The sequence below is a fragment of the Balaenoptera ricei genome, chromosome 20, assembly GCF_028023285.1.
Source record: "Balaenoptera ricei isolate mBalRic1 chromosome 20, mBalRic1.hap2, whole genome shotgun sequence".
NCBI classification, from domain to species: domain Eukaryota; kingdom Metazoa; phylum Chordata; class Mammalia; order Artiodactyla; family Balaenopteridae; genus Balaenoptera; species Balaenoptera ricei.
Window position 1 is genome coordinate 62,292,660 of NC_082658.1, and position 20,189 is coordinate 62,312,848.

At 41.9% G+C, this 20,189-nt stretch overlaps 1 protein-coding gene across 6 annotated transcripts in view; it reads left to right on the plus strand.

The window, feature by feature from the left end:
- The window catches only part of ULK2 (unc-51 like autophagy activating kinase 2), a 66,068-nt gene that overhangs the window by 12,273 nt on the left and 33,606 nt on the right, over positions 1-20,189 (plus strand). For all 6 annotated transcript variants that reach the window (XM_059906997.1, XM_059906996.1, XM_059906998.1 and 3 more), the window contains exons 6-13: positions 3,738-3,911; positions 4,771-4,844; positions 6,622-6,723; positions 8,033-8,091; positions 9,304-9,386; positions 10,933-10,980; positions 11,323-11,411; positions 17,209-17,380. In XM_059906997.1, coding sequence (XP_059762980.1) covers positions 3,738-3,911; positions 4,771-4,844; positions 6,622-6,723; positions 8,033-8,091; positions 9,304-9,386; positions 10,933-10,980; positions 11,323-11,411; positions 17,209-17,380 — 801 coding nt within the window. The remainder of the gene's footprint in view (positions 1-3,737; positions 3,912-4,770; positions 4,845-6,621; positions 6,724-8,032; positions 8,092-9,303; positions 9,387-10,932; positions 10,981-11,322; positions 11,412-17,208; positions 17,381-20,189) is intronic.

Consider the following 20,189-nt stretch of genomic DNA (forward strand, 5'->3'; position numbering starts at 1 on the left):
TCCCTCCCGCTTAGAGACAGCCATTATCCTGACTGAACTCAGGAGTTTAGTCCATGTGTGTTTTTGTTTTTGTATTTCCCTGAGGTTCTTTTTTAAGAAATTCTCAGTTTGATAAAAAGATTTTTCAAAATGTCATTTCCTAGTGGATACAGTGCAGAGACAGGCCCTTTCTTCACTGCGGGGGGAGAGGAGTTGGAGCTAGAAGACAGCTTGCCTTACCTTCTGGTCCGCCTCCGAATCTTGAACTCCTTGACTGCTTAGTGATCCTGATGAAAGCACCTTTCCCTGGGGTCACGTTGAGGGGCACCTTAGCCGTTTAGAGCCCTCACTGGAGTATCAGTTTCCTTCTTTCACAGAGGTCCTGTTGGCTGACACAGGCGCTCATGCTGCTGTAGCGGATTTGTTAGCTTCCGCAGCACTTTTGTCTGTGATGTTGAACTCTGCATTGGATATTCCAGAGCAATAGTGTGAGAACAGGAGACCCAGGAGTAAAGAGCTTACCTGAATGCTGCAGTCAGGCAGGCAGGCTGGTTTGCAGTAGTTCTGTTGTTCATATAACTTAATCACTATGCGATTTTGGTCATTATTTAACCTCTCCCTGGTCTCCAGCTGCCAGTTGAAGAGACATGTAAACTAAATTTAGTCCTTAAGGAATTGTCTAGAGCTGTACTCTTCAATATGGTACCATGGACCACATGGGACTGTTGAGCTCTTGAAATGTGGCTAGTCTGAATTGAGAGATGTGCTGTGATGTAAAACATACGTTGGATTTTGAACACTTCATAGGAAAAAAGAATGATTATATCTTAAGTTTTTTATATTGATTATAGGTTGAAATGATAATATTTTGGAAGTATTAGATTAAATATATGTTATTCCACCAGTTTCTTTTCATGTTTGAAAATGTGGCTACTAGAAAATTTGAAGGTACGTATGTGACTCACATTATATTTCTGTTGGAGAGCACTGGTCTGGAAGATCTGGCGGTCAAAGGTCGGGCTGGTCTAATGCCACCAAATCACAAGACAGCTATTTAGTCCTTTTATTTGCTTTGATAAATAAAGTCCTTTTTCTATCAAAAGATAGAAAACAAATTCTATCAATTGCAAGTTTTAAATAAGACAAATTGTAGCGTAGTTGGTAAGTTGTGCTTTAATTCTAGCAGGTATCTTCAGTGTGGCGGCCACAACTGAGCCCGCCCTGCTAGGGCGAACTGCTCAAGAGCTCATTCATCTGAGAGCTTTCATGTTAGCTGTGCCTCTAAAATGTTAAGCTTTTAATGTGAGAAATTCAATTTATGGGATTGTGTTGAGAGTAGGCATCCTGTGTTCATAGAAGTATGTGAATTTTTACTGTAGTTTGTGCCCAGAAGCAGCCTAAACTAGATCATTTATTTTTCCCCACAGGAACAGTGTTAGAATTTGGACTCTGAATCACATAAACCCTAAGTCTATTCAGTAGTATGTCATGGGGCAATGATACAAGTTCTAAGCAGCCGTAGTCATTTAAAGTAGCAAAATTTTTCTAAGCCCTAGAATGAAAATGTAAATGAATGAAATGGAAGAAACTGTACCATCCATTTTATTTTTTATTTTATTTATTTATTTATAATACATTTTTTACATTTATTTATTTAATTTTGGCTGCGTTGGCTCTTCGTTGCTGTGCGTGGGCTTTCTCTAGTTGCGGCGAGCGGGGGCTACTCTTTGTTGTGGTGCGCGGGCTTCTCATTGCGGTAGCTTCTCTTTTTGGGAGCACGGGCTCTAGGCGCGCAGGCTTCTGTAGTTGTGGCTCACGGGCTCTACTGGGCAGGCTCAGTAGTTGCGGCGCATGGGCTTAGTTGCTCCGCGGCATGTGAGATTTTCCCAGATCAGGGCTTGAACCTGTGTCCCCTGCATTGGCAGACGGATTCTTAACCACTGCGCCACCAGGGAAGCCCTACCGTCCATTTTAATTGTTTCAGTGTAATTTAAGTAAGACATTACAAAAATAAAGCTCTAGTTGATTTGATACTCCCACTAATGTACAGTCATTTATGTGTTGCCACCTGCAAGAAAGTAGATCTGGAAGAATATACTCCAGAGGTAAACAGTGTTCATTCATCTCCAGGATGGGACTAGGGAAGATTTCACTTTTTATATGTTTTAGTGTATTTGGATTTTTATTTTTTAATAGCATCAGGAAAAGAACTCCAAAGAATTTTAAAAAAGGGATAGGTTAAGAACTGCCCTCACAGAAAAAAAGTATTTGATAATTTTTTTAAAAAATAAATTTATTTATTTATTTTTGGCTGTGTTGAGTCTTTGTTGCTGAGCGCAGGCTTTCTCTAGTTGCAGAGAGCAGGGGCTACTCTTCGTTGCGGTGCACGGGCTTCTCATTGCTGTGGCTTCTCTTGTTGGGAGCACGGGCTCTAGGTGTGCTGGCTCAGTAGTTGTGGCTCACGGGCTCTAGAGCACAGGGTCAGTAGTTGTGGTGCACGGGCTTAGTTGCTCCATGGCATGTGGGATCTTTCCGGACCAGGGCTCGAACCCGTGTCCCCTGCATTGGCAGGCGGATTCTTAACCACTGCGCCACCAGGGAAGCCCAATTTGATAATTTTTAAACTGTGGGGATTTAGTTTATTTGAAGATGTTAAGGACATAAACTGTCACGTAATGTGTCATTAAAATGATTTTTAAAGTAACATTTCACTTGTTCTGAGTGTTAATGTTATTTCTTTCTTAATCTTAAGTGCATATGGAAAGGTTATAAAGAACATATTCTAGAGTTGTATGGGCAGAAGTATGTTCACAAAGGCTTTAAAATGGGGCCATGGATATTAAATCCCTAATGTAGATTCAAGGAATGACTTTCAGACCCATTGTCATGAAGTATATATTTGTGTACTGCCCACATTTGAGTACTTATGTGCCAGGCCTTTTTCTAAAGTCTCTATTATTAAATATGCTGTCGTGCTTGATTGTTACAACAGCCCCGTGTGGTTAGTCTATTTTCAGCTTTTTATAGATGAGGATGGACACAGAGGGGTCGTCTTCCAGGGTCACGCAGTAAGTGGAGGAGCTGGGATTTGAGCAAAGGCAGCCTGACTCCAAACCAAGCTCTGTTCCGTTACGTGCTCCAGTGGGCGCGTAGAAACACTGCCGTCTGCTGAACAGCGACTGCCCTCAGATCACTCCCACCCCCTCTTCATAGTACTGAAGACGTGGCTCCTGACGGGGGTCTTTAGTTAGGAGAGATGCTGCGGTGAGGCGGTGTGTTGGCAGCAGGGAGATGAGAGGAGGCAGGTGTAGGGCCGCAGACCCTGGCAGGCCCATGGGGAGGTGATGCCCAAGTCTCGCCAGCCAAGCAGTTCACCTGTTTTTAGTTCGTGCTCACGTAATGGTTGGAATTAAATATGGACATTTATCCCAGGTATTTGATATGAAGGGGACTTATTTTTGGCTTGTGGAGGAGACTCCCATTTGTTGAGCACCTCTTGGTGTGCTCGTTCTTCCCAGTAAAAATGGGAAAGGAAAGCCAAAAAGGGACACCAGTGAAAATGGAGGATGCAAGTGTAAATCAGCTCTCTTTACAACAGATTGATTAAAAATTTTGAGATATCCGCTCTCTCTTCACAGACTTAAATTGTTAAAGTAAAAACAATGAGAAAATGCGAATCCCAGTTCCGTAGTCCCTCAGTGTTCTCCTCAGAATACGCAGATGATACTTGAATGTTGATGGAGCGCCTTTTCTCCCAGCTAAAGGCACTCTCAGTGAAGACACCATCAGAGTCTTTCTGCATCAGATTGCAGCCGCCATGCGGGTCCTGCACAGCAAGGGGATCATCCACAGGGATCTCAAGCCCCAGAACATCCTGCTGTCCTATGCCAATCGTAGGAAGTCCACTGTCAGTGGTATTCGCATCAAAATAGGTACCTGGCTATGTATTGTCTCATGCAAAGAACATTTTTGGGACTTGGTATTTTTAGATAATTTTAGTTCAGCTTTGTTAGAATGATTGATTTTGTTGAGACACTTTAAAAATTTTTATTGAGTTCAGTGAGGTACATTTGGATATGGGAACCCTTTACGTTAGTGGCAGCAGGTGCTAGACGGGGCCAAAGACCCCATGCTAGGAACTCTGAGTGTGACTCCCAGCGGGAAGTCCTGCTTCTCCTTATCACAGGGGAGCTAATATATCATGGTTGCTGGCAGCAAATTAATAGCCCGGATTCTTTACAGCTTGTTGGATTTTAACGTAAGGGATCTGAGAGATCATTTAGTTCAGGCTTCTTACTTGGAAGGTTTTTTAGCACTCTCAAGATTATTTGAAGCAGTTTATAATGCTAGATTTTTTTTAAAACTTTTCTCTTCATTGGTGGAAAAATAATTATTTAGCAGTATTTTAAGAAATCTCTGATATTTTATGGGTTACATCTGGTATCTGGAGGAGGACAAAAACAGCTCCAATTCTATACCCGGTATTGATATTGGATGAGAGCTGTATTAATGAATCATGTATTATAATTAGCATTTTCTCTTGCAAAGTGTGGCACTCCCTTCTTGGTTACAAAACTGGCAGAGCAGTGACTTGTGCAGTTGGTGATGACTACTGTTTCTTAACTTGTTGAAAGTGAGGTAGCTCTTTTTTCTTTGGTGGACAGTCTTATTCAATAGGCTTTAATTTCTCACAGTTCTTTTGTACCCTCTTGTATCTTTAAAGAATCATATGATCTGTGTTAACTGAGCAAAGGTATCATTTGATTTTCTCCTTTTTATTTTGTGAAATAGCGGATTTTGGTTTTGCTCGTTACCTACATAGTAACATGATGGCTGCAACGCTGTGTGGGTCTCCAATGTACATGGTGAGTGTTTGCATCCTTGTGTGTTTACAGCACAGCAGCATAAGCACTGGAATTTAAGTATAATGCTTGTTTCCAAGTAAGATGTGATTTTATATATAGTCTGAGTTTTTATTATATTACAAATGTTAATTCTATTACTGATAATGATATAATGCAGACGTCTTTCGCTTTAGTATAGTGGACTGTGAAAGTCTGTCATCTTTGCCCATTGGCATTTATTTTTTAACATGATTAGTTAGTTATTATGGTAGAAATCTCCTGTTAGATTAAATTGAAAACAAAAGTTGATGAAATATGGTCATGCTATACATAATGTATAATTTTAGGAATACTTAAAAAAAAAACCTTTTGGGGTACCTCTTCAGCCGTAGGATGTAGTCATCTTTTGCATGTTGTCTCTTTAGACAGGATCCCTATATTGTAGAAGTATTTTCCATCAGTGTCACACTTAACAGCTGAAAAAAGTCTTAGTTTTCCTCTTTACCCTCTCCTGTGGTTACTGTCAGGTCTAATAGGGTGAAGCTGTGAAACTTCTGAACTAATGTGAGGTGTTAAGCCTGGAAATACCTTAATTCTGGAACTTCAGAATCCTGTGAAGTAAATAAATGTACCTATTTCAGTTTTAATTTAAAATGGGTTTATGTTCAATTAGGGTTTCTTCTAAAGTAAAATCACTTTGAGCTAAGGGAACTAGTAATCAAAGTTCAAAAAAAATTTTTTGTGTTAGACTTACTTTTTCTTGATCATAATCTTACTGCTTATATAGTAAATGTTATAATTTAATATAATTAAATACTATTTTGCACTTCTTGAGTGTGAAACTAGTTCAGCCTTGAACTAATAGCCTTGAGGATAGACAGAGTGCTTGGGCTGATTATTAAAGGGAGGTGGCTCAATAAGAAATTTACTAAGGACAATAAATAAAAATGTTATGCCTGGAAAATAAAATTTCACTATCTTTTAAGTGTATTTGACATTCCTATTTAATGCTACGCTTGCCTTGATTGATGGTATTTTTAAAAAGCAACATCTAATGAGAGGATGGGAAAATAGCTGTGACAAAGCAGCAGAGAAAAAAAATTTTTATTTTTTTGGCTGCTCTGAGCGGCATGTGAGATCTTAGTTCCCCGACCAGGGATCGAACTCACGCCCCCTGCATTGGAAGTGCGGAGTGTTAACCACTGGACTGCCAGGGAAGTCCCAAGATAGTTTTCATTATTGTATTTTGCATAACAGATTTTCCATTACTTTAAAAGTTTTCAAATGACAGGAATAACATAGCAAACACTTGTGTACCTACCATCCGTATTTAACAAAGTTAACATTTTGTCATGTTTGCCTTGATCGTTTTTAAGAAAGAAATAAAGTATTTCAGAAACAGTTCGTGTGCCCTCCGTAGCCCTCCTTTTCCCATTTCCCACTCTCCTACTCTCCTACCCCAGAAATAACCTCTATCCTGTAATTGGGGTATATTTTTCTTTATTATTATTTTAATACTCTTTCTGTATTTTATGTGTCCATAATATTATATAGAAATGTTTGTTTCTGCAACTTGCTTCTTTTCATGCACCGTTGTTTCTGAGATTTACCAGTAAGCCTCAATGTAAGAATGTGGTTCTGTATTCGTTACAGTATCATTTGATTAGGCCAATATCACAATGTGTTGTTTTTATTTTTGTAGTTTTGTTAGGAGTGTGACCTTTCCCAGCTAATTAATCCATACATATTAATTATGTAAATGACCTAATGCACGTCTCTTGAATTGTTTTATCCCCAGGCTCCTGAGGTTATTATGTCTCAACATTATGATGCCAAGGCCGACCTGTGGAGCATAGGGACAGTGATATATCAGTGCCTCGTTGGAAAACCACCTTTCCAGGTACCTTGACTTTTTTTGGATGTGCTCAGTTTGGGGATCCTCTCATTTTGCAGTTGCCTTTGACTTATAAAATGGGGAATACAGTTGACCCTTGAACGATGTAGGGGTTAGGGGTGCTGACCCCTCGCAGTGGAAAATGTGCTATAACTTTACAGTCGGCGCCTTGTACTTGCCGTTCTGCATCCGTGGGTTCAACCAACTGCAGATCGTGTAGTACTGTAGTATGTATCGAAAAAAAGTCCCCACAACGTTCAAACCCATGGTGTTCAAGGGTCACCTGTACTTTGAAAGCAGTGTTTCTGGTTCCTCTGCGACTTATTTTGATTTTGTTAACAGGCGAAACTGCTGTAGTGAGCCAGAACATCTTTCGCTTTTTCCGTTTTTATCTGCCTTCCCTTGTAGTTGGACTGGGCCTGGGGCCGGTTAGGTTCTCCAGGCTCATGAAAGCTGGTGCGGCTTAGCGTAACGACCTGGTGGGAAATAGGTGTGAACAGTGAGGTCAGCGCTTCCTGCTTAGCCTGGCTTTGGGGTCCTGGAATCCACGTGAGGGCTAGGGCAGGTCTGGGAAGATCACTGGAGACTGTCCCCAGCTCTCTATTCCTGTCACTGCTGGGTGAGAGGTAATTATTTAGGCTTTATGGAAGTTACTTTGAGTAGGTCTTCCTCTCCCTTAACATCCTGTCAAAAAGAGGCCTCCTAGGATATAATCACAATGATTCCTCTTGAGTTCATACTGCCCAGTTACAAAGAGGAGTTTTGAATCTGAAAACTGGAACAGAGTGAAATTATTTGCCCAACATGGTTTTTAAAAGTCGGTGACGCAGCCAGGTTGAACACTGCATTCCCCAACCTAGCTTGGCTGTAGAGACGGCGTCACTGATTCAGCAGCACTTACCATGAGGGTGCTGCTCGTTACTGCGGCAGAAGAGCAGCAGTCATCTGAGCTCTCTGCCTTGAATCCCTCGAGGGTAAACTACACCCTGGTCTTACACAGTAAAAACACACCTGTTGGGTAGGCCATGTAACCTCCAGAGTAGCGATTCTTTTCTAAGTTTCAGGCCTCTCTGAGAATCTGACCTCAGAAAAGGTACATTATTATGCCCAGATGTGCAGAATTCACATACAATTTCAGAAGTGTTTTAAGTTCCTCGTGCCCATCTGTGGCTCTTTCAGCATTTCATGGCTTTCCAGTTCAGAGTCTCTGTTCTATAGCAGAATGTGAGCTTCGATTATATGATTTGGAATTTTTGCCCTTAGTTGTTTAGGAAATTAAACGGTTTTCTTCCTTTTTTTTTTTTTTTTTAAACAGGCTAGTAGTCCTCAAGACCTAAGGATGCTTTATGAGAAAAACAGAAACTTAATGCCTAGGTATGTGTTTTGATTACACTGGGTTTTACCATTTGTCAGTACAGTGTTATCTATTTGAATTCTGTGTGTTTTATGTTTTTCCGTTATTGAATCTTTTTTCAATTAACAGTAAGGAGAGCTTTCATTTTAACAGGAAATTAGAAAATTACTAGTGTATCATAGGTGCCTGTATGCTGTACCATTTTCTTTCTTTTTAAAAATGTTAAGTTTATTTAAAAGAAAAAGCTACAGAAGTTATATGTGTTCTTTGAGGGGAGGGAGATGCAAACAGAATAGATGGGCATAAAGTAGAAAATAGCTAGGCTTTCCCCTAGAAAATAGCTAGCTCTAAAATAGCTAGAGAGTCCCCTAGTTAGATGTAACGTATTTTTTTTAATCAGATCCCTGTTTTCATTTTTTTGGATACTACAAACAGGCTTTAGTGACGAGAGATTGTGTGTGTGTGCGTGCGTGCATGTGTACACACATTTGTGCATTTCTTTAGGATGGACTCCTAGAAAGGGAATTGTTGGGCTTAGAGACACTCTGTCCAGCTCGGCTGGCCCTGTTTGCACTGCTGAACAAGCAGTGCGCTCCTTTCCTGCGTTCTACCAGCAGGGGTTGTTACCAGTCTCCATGCCTCCCAAGCAGGGCCAATTAGCTCTTCATTTAACTTGCCTTATTCTCTTTACTAGTGAGGTTGGCTCGCTATTTGTTTAACATCCTTTTGTAGTTTTTATTCTGTCAATTACCTATTCCTAGTACTCACTTTTTTTTTATTGCCTTGTCCTTTTTTATTGGATTTCAGGAAGCTGTGTTATTTCTCACTTGTATTTATCTAAGCTCTGCCCTTTTGCAGACAGAATTGGAGGTGGCTGTTTGTCTAACAGAGAACTCTGTAGCAACTGTTAGTGCTAGGTCGACACTGTGTTAAAACTCAGGATGGTCTGTGCTTGTGAAGTGCTTTGTTCTCGCAGATATTCCAACAGCAGCAATAAGAAGCACAATGCAAGAATCTTCCCAAATTGATGCTGCTTTTCAAAGGCAGTTGCTTAGTGTGTGTTTGTTTGTTTTTTCCTTTAAGGAGTGAGGGTCTACCATGGTCCTCTTGGTATAAAATGTAGTATTTGTGAAACTGCATATACATTTTCATTTACTGTAATGAAGGCGAAAGTCGTGTAGTTAATATATAAACTCACCACTTAGGTGGTTTTTTTTTTCCTTTCTCCCCAGCATTCCCAGAGAAACATCACCTTATTTGGCTAATCTCCTTTTGGGTTTGCTTCAGAGAAACCAAAAAGATAGAATGGACTTTGGTAAGTAATATTTTCAAATTTTGTATGTATGCTAGTTTCTAATTTTATTTTTGTGTATTCCAAAATGTTTTTTTTTAATTTATTTTTTATTGAAGTATGGTTGATTTACAATGTTGTGTTAGTTTCTGGTGTACAGCAAAGTGATTCAGTTACACGTATGTATACATTCTTTTCATATTCTTTTCCATTGTGGTTTATCACAGGATGTTGAATATAGCTCCCAGTTGAATATGTGCTATACAGTAGGACCTTGTTGTTCATCCATCCTCTATATACTAGCTTGCATCTGCTAATCCAAAACTCCCACTCCATCCCTATGCCCCTACCCTCCTTGGCAACCACATGTAAAGATTTTTTTTAAAGATACTATAGATGTTTCAGAAGAAAATGATAATCAGTTTTACTTTTCTTTCTATCTCTTTGTCTTTTTTCTTTCACATATTTTGTAAATGTATGGAAGGTATGTAAATAGTTAAGATAATCGATAATTTAGAAACTATTATCCTATTTGTCGTTCCACTATTGGCCGACATTTCTCATGGTTACAGAGCAATCTCAGTTTAATTTCTCCGTCTGAAAGATAAAAATATTTACCAAACTACATGACTAAAGTTTAATTCCAATTTTTACCAAACTTTAAGAAAAGATATAGTTAGACTATTTCATCTTTCCCCCGTACAGAAACTGTTAGAGCTACTGTCTACTGAGAACATTTACTGGGACAGTGAACTGAGTGCTTCTGAGTGTGAGGTAGTTTAGACTAAACCTGACTTAAGCTCATTCCTGATTTTGTATTACCTGGTGAACCTCTGTGCTGGGCTGTGCCATTCTCCTTGTCTGCTCTGTGCTATTTAGTAACATACAATTTGGAGACTTAATGATAAATGAGATGGTCTTTGTGAGGTTTTTAAGAAATAACGAAATAAATTATACAAACAGGAAAAGAGTAAATTAATGAACTGCCATGTACTTACCTACCTATTTATCTTTATCTAATTAGCAGGCTTACTGTGTAGGTTTTATCCTTGGTGAATAGCTGAAGAAACTAAAAATCAAATTAATAGCTTTTTTAAAAATGTGAAACCAGCTGTAGGAATATTTCTTCTGGGATAGAAGAGTAGAGTTTATTATACAAATCAGCTGTCTAAGACTTCCCGCTAGGACAATTAAGAGCCATAGTTCACAGAGTGATTCGCGAGGGCCTGGTCACAGTTCTCCGTGCCCTTGTCTGTTTGAAGACGGCACACACTAGAGGACGCGTCTACTTTAGTCGCTTCAGGGGTGCTGTGCTGCTAATGGCCACTCTGAGAATTCACACCATTATTTTAAAATTTTCATTCATTAAGAATTACTTATAATTTGATGGGTTTTATGGATGGTTTATAAAATAATGTGCTTTTACATTTAAAAGAAATGGAGTCTATGTAAAGAAGTTAATAATAATTATGTAGGATCTCAAGGATATTATGTTGACTACATTGATGAGGTTAACCTATCTGCAAAAATCAACATCAGTTTAATGGTTGCATTCTCATTTTCATTATAGAAGCATTTTTTAGCCATCCTTTTCTTGAGCAAGTTCCAGTAAAAAAATGTGAGTACCCACTTTTTACATTTCTACTTAAAGAGTGAATGCAAGCTTAAGGAAAAATTAGTATTTGGTATTACAAAATTAATTTTTTATGTGCTTCTCAAGATTTCATTGAGCTTTTCTTAAATATTTGTAGTTGTGTTTATTTAATTACAATTCTGTTTTTCCTTCCAAGTCCAAATTGAAAGAGTTTAGTAATTACTGCATTTTTGGTTTCACCCATGGGAGCTGTAATACGTAGGTGAATGTAAATTTTTGGCCAACACAAAGCTGTAGTAGTTGTGACAGGTTTGCTAGTGGACAGCTCGTGTAATCGCACTCCCTTTGTCGGTGTTTCTCCCCCAGCCTGCCCGGTCCCGGTGCCCGTATACGCCGGCTCCGCCTCTGAAGGTCCCTGTAGCAGCTCTCCATCCTGTCTCTTCGCCTCTCCACCTGTAAGTCCTGGTTGTATTAAAGGTAACGTTAGAGCCTGTGTTATTGCATCTGCTCACAGAGCCTGCAGATACGTGTGGGTATTCTCTTTATGTGTGGAGTTTCCTAGCGCAGCTGAGGCCTGGGCAAAGAGTGCTGTTTTTGAGGCCCTCGGTCTGGACTCTGCCTTATCTGGCTGTGCACACTTCAGCAAGACGTGTCCCCCCTGACTGGTGGACACAGTACTCTCAGCCTTTCGTGACCAGCGAGGTGGGGAAGGATGTCACTGTGACACGTAGATAGGTAATTCGCATTTGTTTCATGAATGTCATAAACATCGGTCTGGACAGGTACCGTACATAGAACTTCCAGTGGCGGACGAGCGCCCTCTGAGTGGACTTCACTGCCTTGGACCCCGTAGTCATGGTGACGGGCCCTGTGAGCCGGGTCCACTGCAGCTCTTCCCTCCCCAGGGCTGCCCGAGCCGTGCGCCCCGCGGCCATCTTCCCTGCAGTCTCAGTGCTCCTTCCTGATCCTGAGGACTTACGGCCACTTCTGGTCATGCCTTCCTTCTGCTCTGCTCTCCCAGGTCTTGCCCTTCCGACTTCTGTGCTTTTCTAGACTTTCCCCCACGTCTGTCTTGCTGCCTGAGAGGGCTGTGACCTTGAGACTTTTCACAAGCCAAGGCCCAGGGGCCGTTGTGTCAGCCACTGCAGGTATTTTCTAGACTGGCCTGGCAGACGTGCATTTCTTGAATTCTGCTGGCAGAAGGGTCGGGGAATCGCAGAGGGAGCTGGTTGGGCGATGAGCAGCTTGAGGCTTAAGAGTCTGGGGCGTGGGAGCTTCCACATCCCTGACTTGCCACATTGCCTATGACAGGTGACTCAATCTCTCTGAGCCCGTTTCTCGTAAGTAAAGTGAGTATAAGTTACCCACTTCATGGATAAATGAGCAAAAGCACCTACTCCAGTGCCTGGCACACAGTAATACTCACGAAGTGGCAAGTGCTGTTAGTCTTATTTTCCAGGGAAACCCAGTACCCCACAGAGAAAGCAGATGCTGCAGCAGCCTGTTGCAAACGGATGAGTCCTAGAGCTGGCAAAAAACCTTTCTGCACAGCCCTGCAGACTCAAACCAAACAGAAAAAGCAGATAGACTAATAAGACTTACATTACAGTCCCATGAATTTAAAAAAACTAAGAGGGGAAAAAAGTGTTGTCTATTTCCAGTTTCAGTCTGGAATATAGGAAAACACTGGATTTGGAGCGACTGGGGAGAAATGCAGAGGAACTGCAGGGAAAGACCGAAGGGTCTGTTTGGAGCCGGGCAGGACCAGCCTCAGCGCTGGCCCTGCTGCTTGCTCACTGTATCCTACGGGGCGGGTCAGTTCCCAGGCTGAGCTGAGCTTCCTTGTCTGTAACGTAGGTTACAGAGGCCTGGTTAACCTCTAGTTGAAGGGGAGTGGGTGGTAGTATGTAGTGAGTACTTGATAACTGTAGCTACCATGATGGAGCACGTATGTGATACAAGGTGACACATGGTGTGAAAAGCAGAGATGGTGCTGGAGAAGGACAGCAGGGGAGAACCTGAGTGTGGGGAAGCCTGGGGGATGGTAGGACCCCCAGGGAGGAGAAAGAGAGGGGCCGCCAGGAGGGACGCAGCTGGGAAGTGCTTTGACTGGACAGTGTGTGCTGGGCTTTTGTTGGATGGGGATGCTTTGAAAGGGAGTGCAAGACAGCAGCGCGTCTTGGGCCGCTGGGAAGAGCAGAACACGTGCTCGCAGGGGGAGGGGCGAGGGGCGGGGGAGGGGAGACATACTTAGATGCGCAGAACTTCGGTGGAAAAACCTTTAGAAGGCCTTTTTGAGAAGCTAATGCTTGAAGTGAAAAGAAGGAAATCTGGAAATAAGAGGAGAGCAGGAGTAATATAATATAATGTAATGTAATGTAATGTAATTTCCAGTTAGTGAGATTAGAAAATGGGATGGTTTGATAGGCCTTGCTTTCAACATAGTCTGCAAAAGTGAGAGGACTTCCTATAGGCACTGCCTTCCTTCCTAGGGCTGCAGCAGACTCTTGTACTGAGGGTGGACACATGCAGGCATGCCCACGTAACATTCTCTTTTTTACATTCTCACACAAATGTCCAGCTGCTACTTCCTTCCAGAGAAATCTTTGAAAGGTGAAAAAGAAAAACTCTGTAACAAAAAACTCAAATCACTCTTTTAGTTATGATACTGGCTATAGGCTAAATGCTGTTTAGATAATATCTCTTGAATATCTGTTGCTTTAATGACATTTATTAAATGCTTACTTTATGTGAAGTTTTGGTTGATACCAGTGGAAGATATGACCAGATCCCTTCATTGAGGAGCTTTTAGTTTAATTGTGTGGAGAAGAGTGAGGTAAAGCATCGCTATAGAAGCATATGTATACACGCCTTTACTGCCTGTGGGAGTGTGGATGAGGGGCATGAAATCAGACTAAGAAGCCAGCAAAGATGCTCAGGAGAGGCACTGAGCTGAGTTTTTTGTTTTTGTTTTTGTTTTTTTATTTATTTATTTTTGGCTGCGTTGGGTCTTCGTTGCTGCGCACGGGCTTTCTCTAGTTGCGGCAAGCGGGGGCTACTCTTCGTTGTGGTGCGCAGGCTTCTCATTGCGGTGGCTTCTCTTGTTGCGGAGCACGGGCTCTAGGCAGGCGGGCTTCAGTAGTTGTAGCACACGGGCTCAGTAGTTGTGGCTCGCGGGCTCTAGAGCGTGGGCTCAGTAGTTATGGCACACGGGCTTAGTTGCTCCGCGGCATGTGGGATCTTGCCGGACCAGGGCTTGAACCCGTGTCCCTTGCACTGGCAGGTGGATTCTCAACCACTGTGCCACCAGGGAAGCCCTTGAGCTGAGTTTTGAAGGAAGAGTAAGCCCGGTGAATTTGTAGAAGAGTGGTGTTGTAAGCAGAGGAATCCCTGTGGAATGGTGACCCGCTGAAGGAATCTGTAGCCGTCCTTGGCCACAACGTTTATTAGAATTAAGTTCAGCTCCGTAGTCTCCCTGGCCACATTTCAAGTGCTCATAGCCACATGTAGCTGGTGGCCGCCACACTGGATAGAACAGAACTCTCCCATCGTTGCAGGAAGCTCTGTTGGACAGGCTTCTCTGACGATTCAGTCTGTAGGGTGCAGAGAGCTTTGGTGATATGCTGAGGGGAAAGCAGAGCCAGAAGGGTAGGGAGAGGCTGTGTCCTGGCAGAATTTGGGCACCGAGCAGAGGCTGCCAGACTTTTTGTGGTGAGCCATTTGAGAGATTCTAAGTGGAGGCGTCATCTGATCCGCTGTGTTTTAGCGAATAAATCCCTCTGTACGCAGGTGGAGGATTGGATCGGGGACACGGAGAGAAGCCTCTCCACCAGATCAGAGAGAACAGCCTGTGACCATTGCAGACTTTTTGGTTTGGGTTTGGTTTTGCTTTGTTTTTATTGAGAATGAGGACCTGAAGTAAGTCAGCAGTAGGAAAGGGGAAGACGAGGGGCCAGGAGGAGCAAGGTGAAGTGTTCGTGGCGCTTGGATTGCTTGAACTGGGGACCTAAGGAAGAGGGTGATCTTGACGGGACCCAAGTGGGTGGACTTTGATGGAGCCACTCAGCGAGGGAGCACAGAGGCGATGCGCTGGTGGTGTGCAGGCGCGGGGGCAGGCGCGGGACAGCCTGGGAGAGGCAGGGCTGCAGTCGTCCCTCTGGCAGTGGCAGCCGAGGCAGGAAGGTGAGAGTGAACCCAGGTGAGGCTACGAAGTGTGCCGAGTGGAGGCCCAGGGTGGCCCTGGGGAATCCCGCAAGCCCCTCCTCTCCGTCAAGGGGCAAAGGAGACTAAGAAGTCGCGGGGAAAGCAAGAGAGTAGCGTCACTGAATGGAGGGGGTGGGTCAGGAGGAGAGCGGCCCACAGTGTCGGAGTCGCAGAGGCAGGTAACTGAAGGCATAGAGGAGCCTCCGGAGAACGCGGCCACAGGGGTCCCCGGTGGGCTTCATAAAGGCAGCTTTGGTGGAGGGTTGAAAGCAGGAGGTGGGTTATGGTGGGTTAGGCGACACACAGGGGGTGAGGAATTGGGGTCAGTGAAGACTGAAGTTTCAAGAAACGTTGTTAAGTGAAGAAGGGAGAGAAGATGGTAATTGAGAGGGTTGCATTGATTTGAGATGTGGAAAAATTAAACATGTTTGTGTGCAGAGGGGAAAAAAGCCAGAATAAAGGGAGAGGGTGAAAGTGTCAGGAGCAGAGGGGAGTGATCTGGGTCCTTGAGGAGGTGGGGAGAATTAGTGGAGAGATTAGCTTTGAACGCAAGAAGCATCTCTTCCACCCAAGTGGTTGTGGATGAAGGTGATTTTATAAATAGCAAAGGAAGAAACTGAGAGTTCCTGCCTGGAAAGAAATGGCACTGGAAAGAAATCGTGGAGTTAGATACTTGGGATCCAGCCCAGCTCAGCTGCTCTTCAGTTGGCAGATTTCCTCATCTTCTGAGTTTTGTTTATTTATATATGAAATGGATTTCAGAACAGGGCCGAAGTTAGATCATACACGGAAAGCTCTTAGCAGTGCCCAGCCCGTGGTAGGTGCTCTATAATGTTAGTCCCTCCATCTTCCTCTCTCTTATAACCTTGAAGCATAAGTGCTCTTCAAAAAGTGATAAGGAGAATTTATATCATGTGTATGTCAAACACACACATACACACAAAGAAGTGATCAGGAGATTTGAGACTGATTTCATTGCTCCGTGACCTTCAAAGGAGCGCCAGCAGTTTAAGACTGGGGTTTAAAGAGCATTTTGTAGTATTTTTCTTTTTCTTAAATAGAAACAAAGGTTAAACATGGTAATGGTTTGTTTTAGTGAAACACAACTAACAGTGAATGATTACTTTCTTTCTTTGGGGCTATGTGGGTGGAAATTAAATATAACTTCAACATTCAAAATGTAAAACTATTACGTGATTAAACTACACCTAAATTTAAAAAACAAAACAAAACATGGTAATGGGGACCTAACACAATAAATTATGAAGTTCATTGTTTTAGGAAACTGTTGTATGATGAAGACATTCAATTAGAGTTGTCACTAGTGTCCTTGAAGTGGGCAAGTGTCAAGAGGTCTATAGCTACTTACGCCCACGTATCTGTAAATATCTTTATATGCTTTTCTTCCCTTCCTGTCCTATCTCCCACAAATCAACTCCTTCCTCTGACAAAAAAGAACACAAAAGGAACACACCCACGCCTGTAAGGTTTTCTAAATCTCTCCTTCTGGAAGTGTAAATAATCTCTGTGCTTACATGCCCTTATCCTTACTGTTAACATGGTCTCTTGCTTTCCCTTTTATAATGTTTTCTTCATTGGAGATTTAAAACTTTGTGTGTGCAGGATGTCATTAATTTAAAGTCCCTGGACGTTTTGTTTTAGTCATTAAGTAAACAGGTATTGAGTATCTGCTTTGCTAGGCCATGCGCTGAAACGGGGATGTGGAGATGATAAAAACTCACCTGAACCATTTCAGGAGAGGCAGCGTGTACATGTGATAACTGGTATGATGGTTTTTTTGTTGTTGTTGTTGTTTTGGTATGATGTATTTTTAAGTATCATTTTTGGAAAACACTGTAGAAGTCATTATGCAAAGACACTTTAAACTGTGCTTTTCTAAGGGAAAGATTTTCCAAAGAGATTTTTTTAAATCTTAAATGGAACTGAACTCTATGCCACTTTCATGAAAAAAATATTCCTTAGTCTGATGGCTATTCTGACTTGCATTTTATTATGAGGCCACTTTTAATTTTATGTTGTTAATTTTAGTCCCTTCCAGATATGCAGCATATTCAGGAAGAAAACTTATCCTCCCCACCATTGGGTCCTCCCAACTATCTCCAGGTGTCCAAAGATTCTGCCAGTACTAGTAGCAAGAACTCTTCTTGTGACACGGATGACTTTGTTTTGGTTCCACACAGCACCTCGTCAGACCACTCATGTGAGAATCTTTTCTGCTTGTACACATTATATTTCTGAATTGACTAGACTAGCATTTTTTAACCTTCATATCACGCTCTCTCGTGTAGGACACCTTTTCAAATGGACATTTTATTTAGTTGATGGAATTCCCAGAACTATCTACCTACCTTCCTGTAATCTGCTCAGTCATCTTCTATAAGACAGTAACCTTGGATTCTGAAGGTAGATGAAAACTTTGTAGGAAATGATCTCAAATTCTGTTTGTATCCAAACAGAAAGGAATAGAGAAGCCAACATAATGAGAGAAATTAAATTTAAGGAAAGGAATTAAAAGAAGACCTCTTTTGGAAAAAAACTGAGAGTCAAAGGGTCTTAAAAACAGTCTGGATGGTGCTTCAGGAGCTACTGGCCTGAGTTCAGGAATGAGTCTCATAAATTTACAGGAAGAATTTTTTATAAAGGAAGCAGAATCCAAGCTGACTAAATACAGTCAGGGTTCTGTGGAACAGTGAAGGGCACCAGAAAACCTACAAAAAGAGAAGTTAGACAAAACCATGAAAAAGGATGGAAACATGGCTTGGAAATTTGATTACTTTCAACAAGTGAATAGTACCCAGTTGACTGTGTGCAGATGTAGAAAGTTGGAGACGTTTGTATCAAGAGGTCTCTAGTTGTTTGTCAAATACGTATTTAGTAGCTGCTTACGTTCACCCCTGCGCTGGCTGTTGTGAAGGCTGTGGCCCTAGACCAAACATGCTTCGGGGCTGATTGGCTGGGGCAGGGGAAACACACGGCACATAAGGCAAGCGGCGGGCCCTGATCCGTGTGCTGAGAGCTGGGAGCTGCCTTTAAAACTCATCCTGTGTGGTGGTTTTATTTCACTAAAAAGTTAATTAAAACTTTTAAAATTGTGAAATATTTGAAACAAAATACGGCAGATACTCAAATCATCCACCGTGCTAATTTTATTTATGTCAACATTTTGCCATATATGTTTTAGATGTCTTTTCAAAGGTATAAAGTGCTGTAGGTACAACCAGAGCACCTTGCATCATTCTTCTCTTGCCAGAGATGTATTCTTCCTCTTGATCTGTAATTCTAATATGCCCCTGTATCCATAAAGAACATAAAGTATTTTTATGATTTTAGTTTCAAGTAAATGTTATATAGAATATTGTTTTCTATAGTTTGCTTTTTTATTCATATTTTTGCTGTGTATCTAGATGTATATCTAGGTGTGTATCTAGTTCATTTTAATATATGGTATTTATAGTGCAACTAAACCACCATCCATTTCCCTACTGATTATGACTTGGAACATTTCTTTTTACTGTTCAAAATGTGTTATAACAGATGTCCTTGTGCCAGAATTTCTTCCAGGTGGATGCTCTAGATAGGTATAACTTTAACTCTATAAAATACTGGTATAAGCAAGTTGTAGCCACTAACACCTCTGCCATGCTGCCCCAATGTTATCATGGTGCCTTCTAAAGATTTTCATGGTTTTTTTTCATATTTAACTTTACCTGGAATTAATTTGTGTAGATGGCATAAGGGCTCTATCAATTACCCTAGCATTATTTATTGAATATTCTGTCCTTTCTACACTGATATGCAATTCCAGACTTGTCATATCAGGCTTATATAAAGGATTTGTTTCATTGTGTGTGCGTAAGATGGGGTGGAAGGTGATGGTGGGGAGCAGCCTAGAATTCTGTGGAGTCACCCGGGCTATTCTTGGCCCCCTTTCCCCCACCCCCATATAGTTTAATTTCAACTTGAAAATCCTACAAAAAACCATTTGGGGACTTTTTTTTTTTTTTTTTTAAATTTATTTATTTATTTATTTATTTTTGGCTGTGTTGGGTCTTCGTTTCTGTGCGAGGGCCTTCTCTAGCTGCGGCAAGCGGGGGCCACCCTTCATCGCGGTGCGCGGGCCTCTCACCACCGCGGCCTCCCTTGTTGCGGAGCATGGGCTCCAGACGGGCCCATTTGCTCCGTGGCATGTGGGATCCTCCCAGACCAGGGCTCGAACCCGTGTCCCCTGCATTGGCAGGCAGACTCTCAACCACTGTGCCACCAGGGAAGCCCCACCATTTGGGGATTTTGATCAGCATTGTACTGATTCTCTAAGACCTATTCAGGGACCTAGAGAATTGTCTGCTCAAGAATGTTTGTGTGTTTGTTCCTCCACTTACTTAGATTTCTTTAGTGTGTTTTGATGCATGTTTATACTTTTCTACGTAAAGGACATTCACACCTTTTGTTTTATTGAAGTTACCTTTGGTTTTTTTTGTATTGTATAAATGTTGTCTTAAAAAAATTTCTTTTTTTCCCAAACTGCTCCTGTCGAGGTCTTTTTATGCTGCCAAATCCCAGGGGTCATTTCTCAGTCCTCATCTTTTTGATGTCCACAGCATTTGTTACGGTTGACCACACCCTGCCATGTAATTAGTAAAAATTTGTTATTGTGAAGTATATCATATGTATAAGATAGTTTTTTAAAAGATTTAATTTTTCCTTTTTGGCCACGGCACGCGGCTTGTGGGATCTCATTTCCCCAACCAGGGACTGAACCTGGGCCACGGTAGTGAAAGCTTGGAATTCTAACCACTAGTCCCTCAGGGAGCTCGCCAAGATTTAATTTTTTAGGTCAGTTTTAGGTTATACAACAAAATTGAGAGAAAGGTACAGAGATTCCCCATATACCCTTATGTACCCCTTATTGCATAGCTTCCCCCGTTGTAATCATCAGTCACCAGAGTGGTACATTTGTCACCAACGATGAACCGACATTGACACATCATAATCACCTAACGTCCACAGTT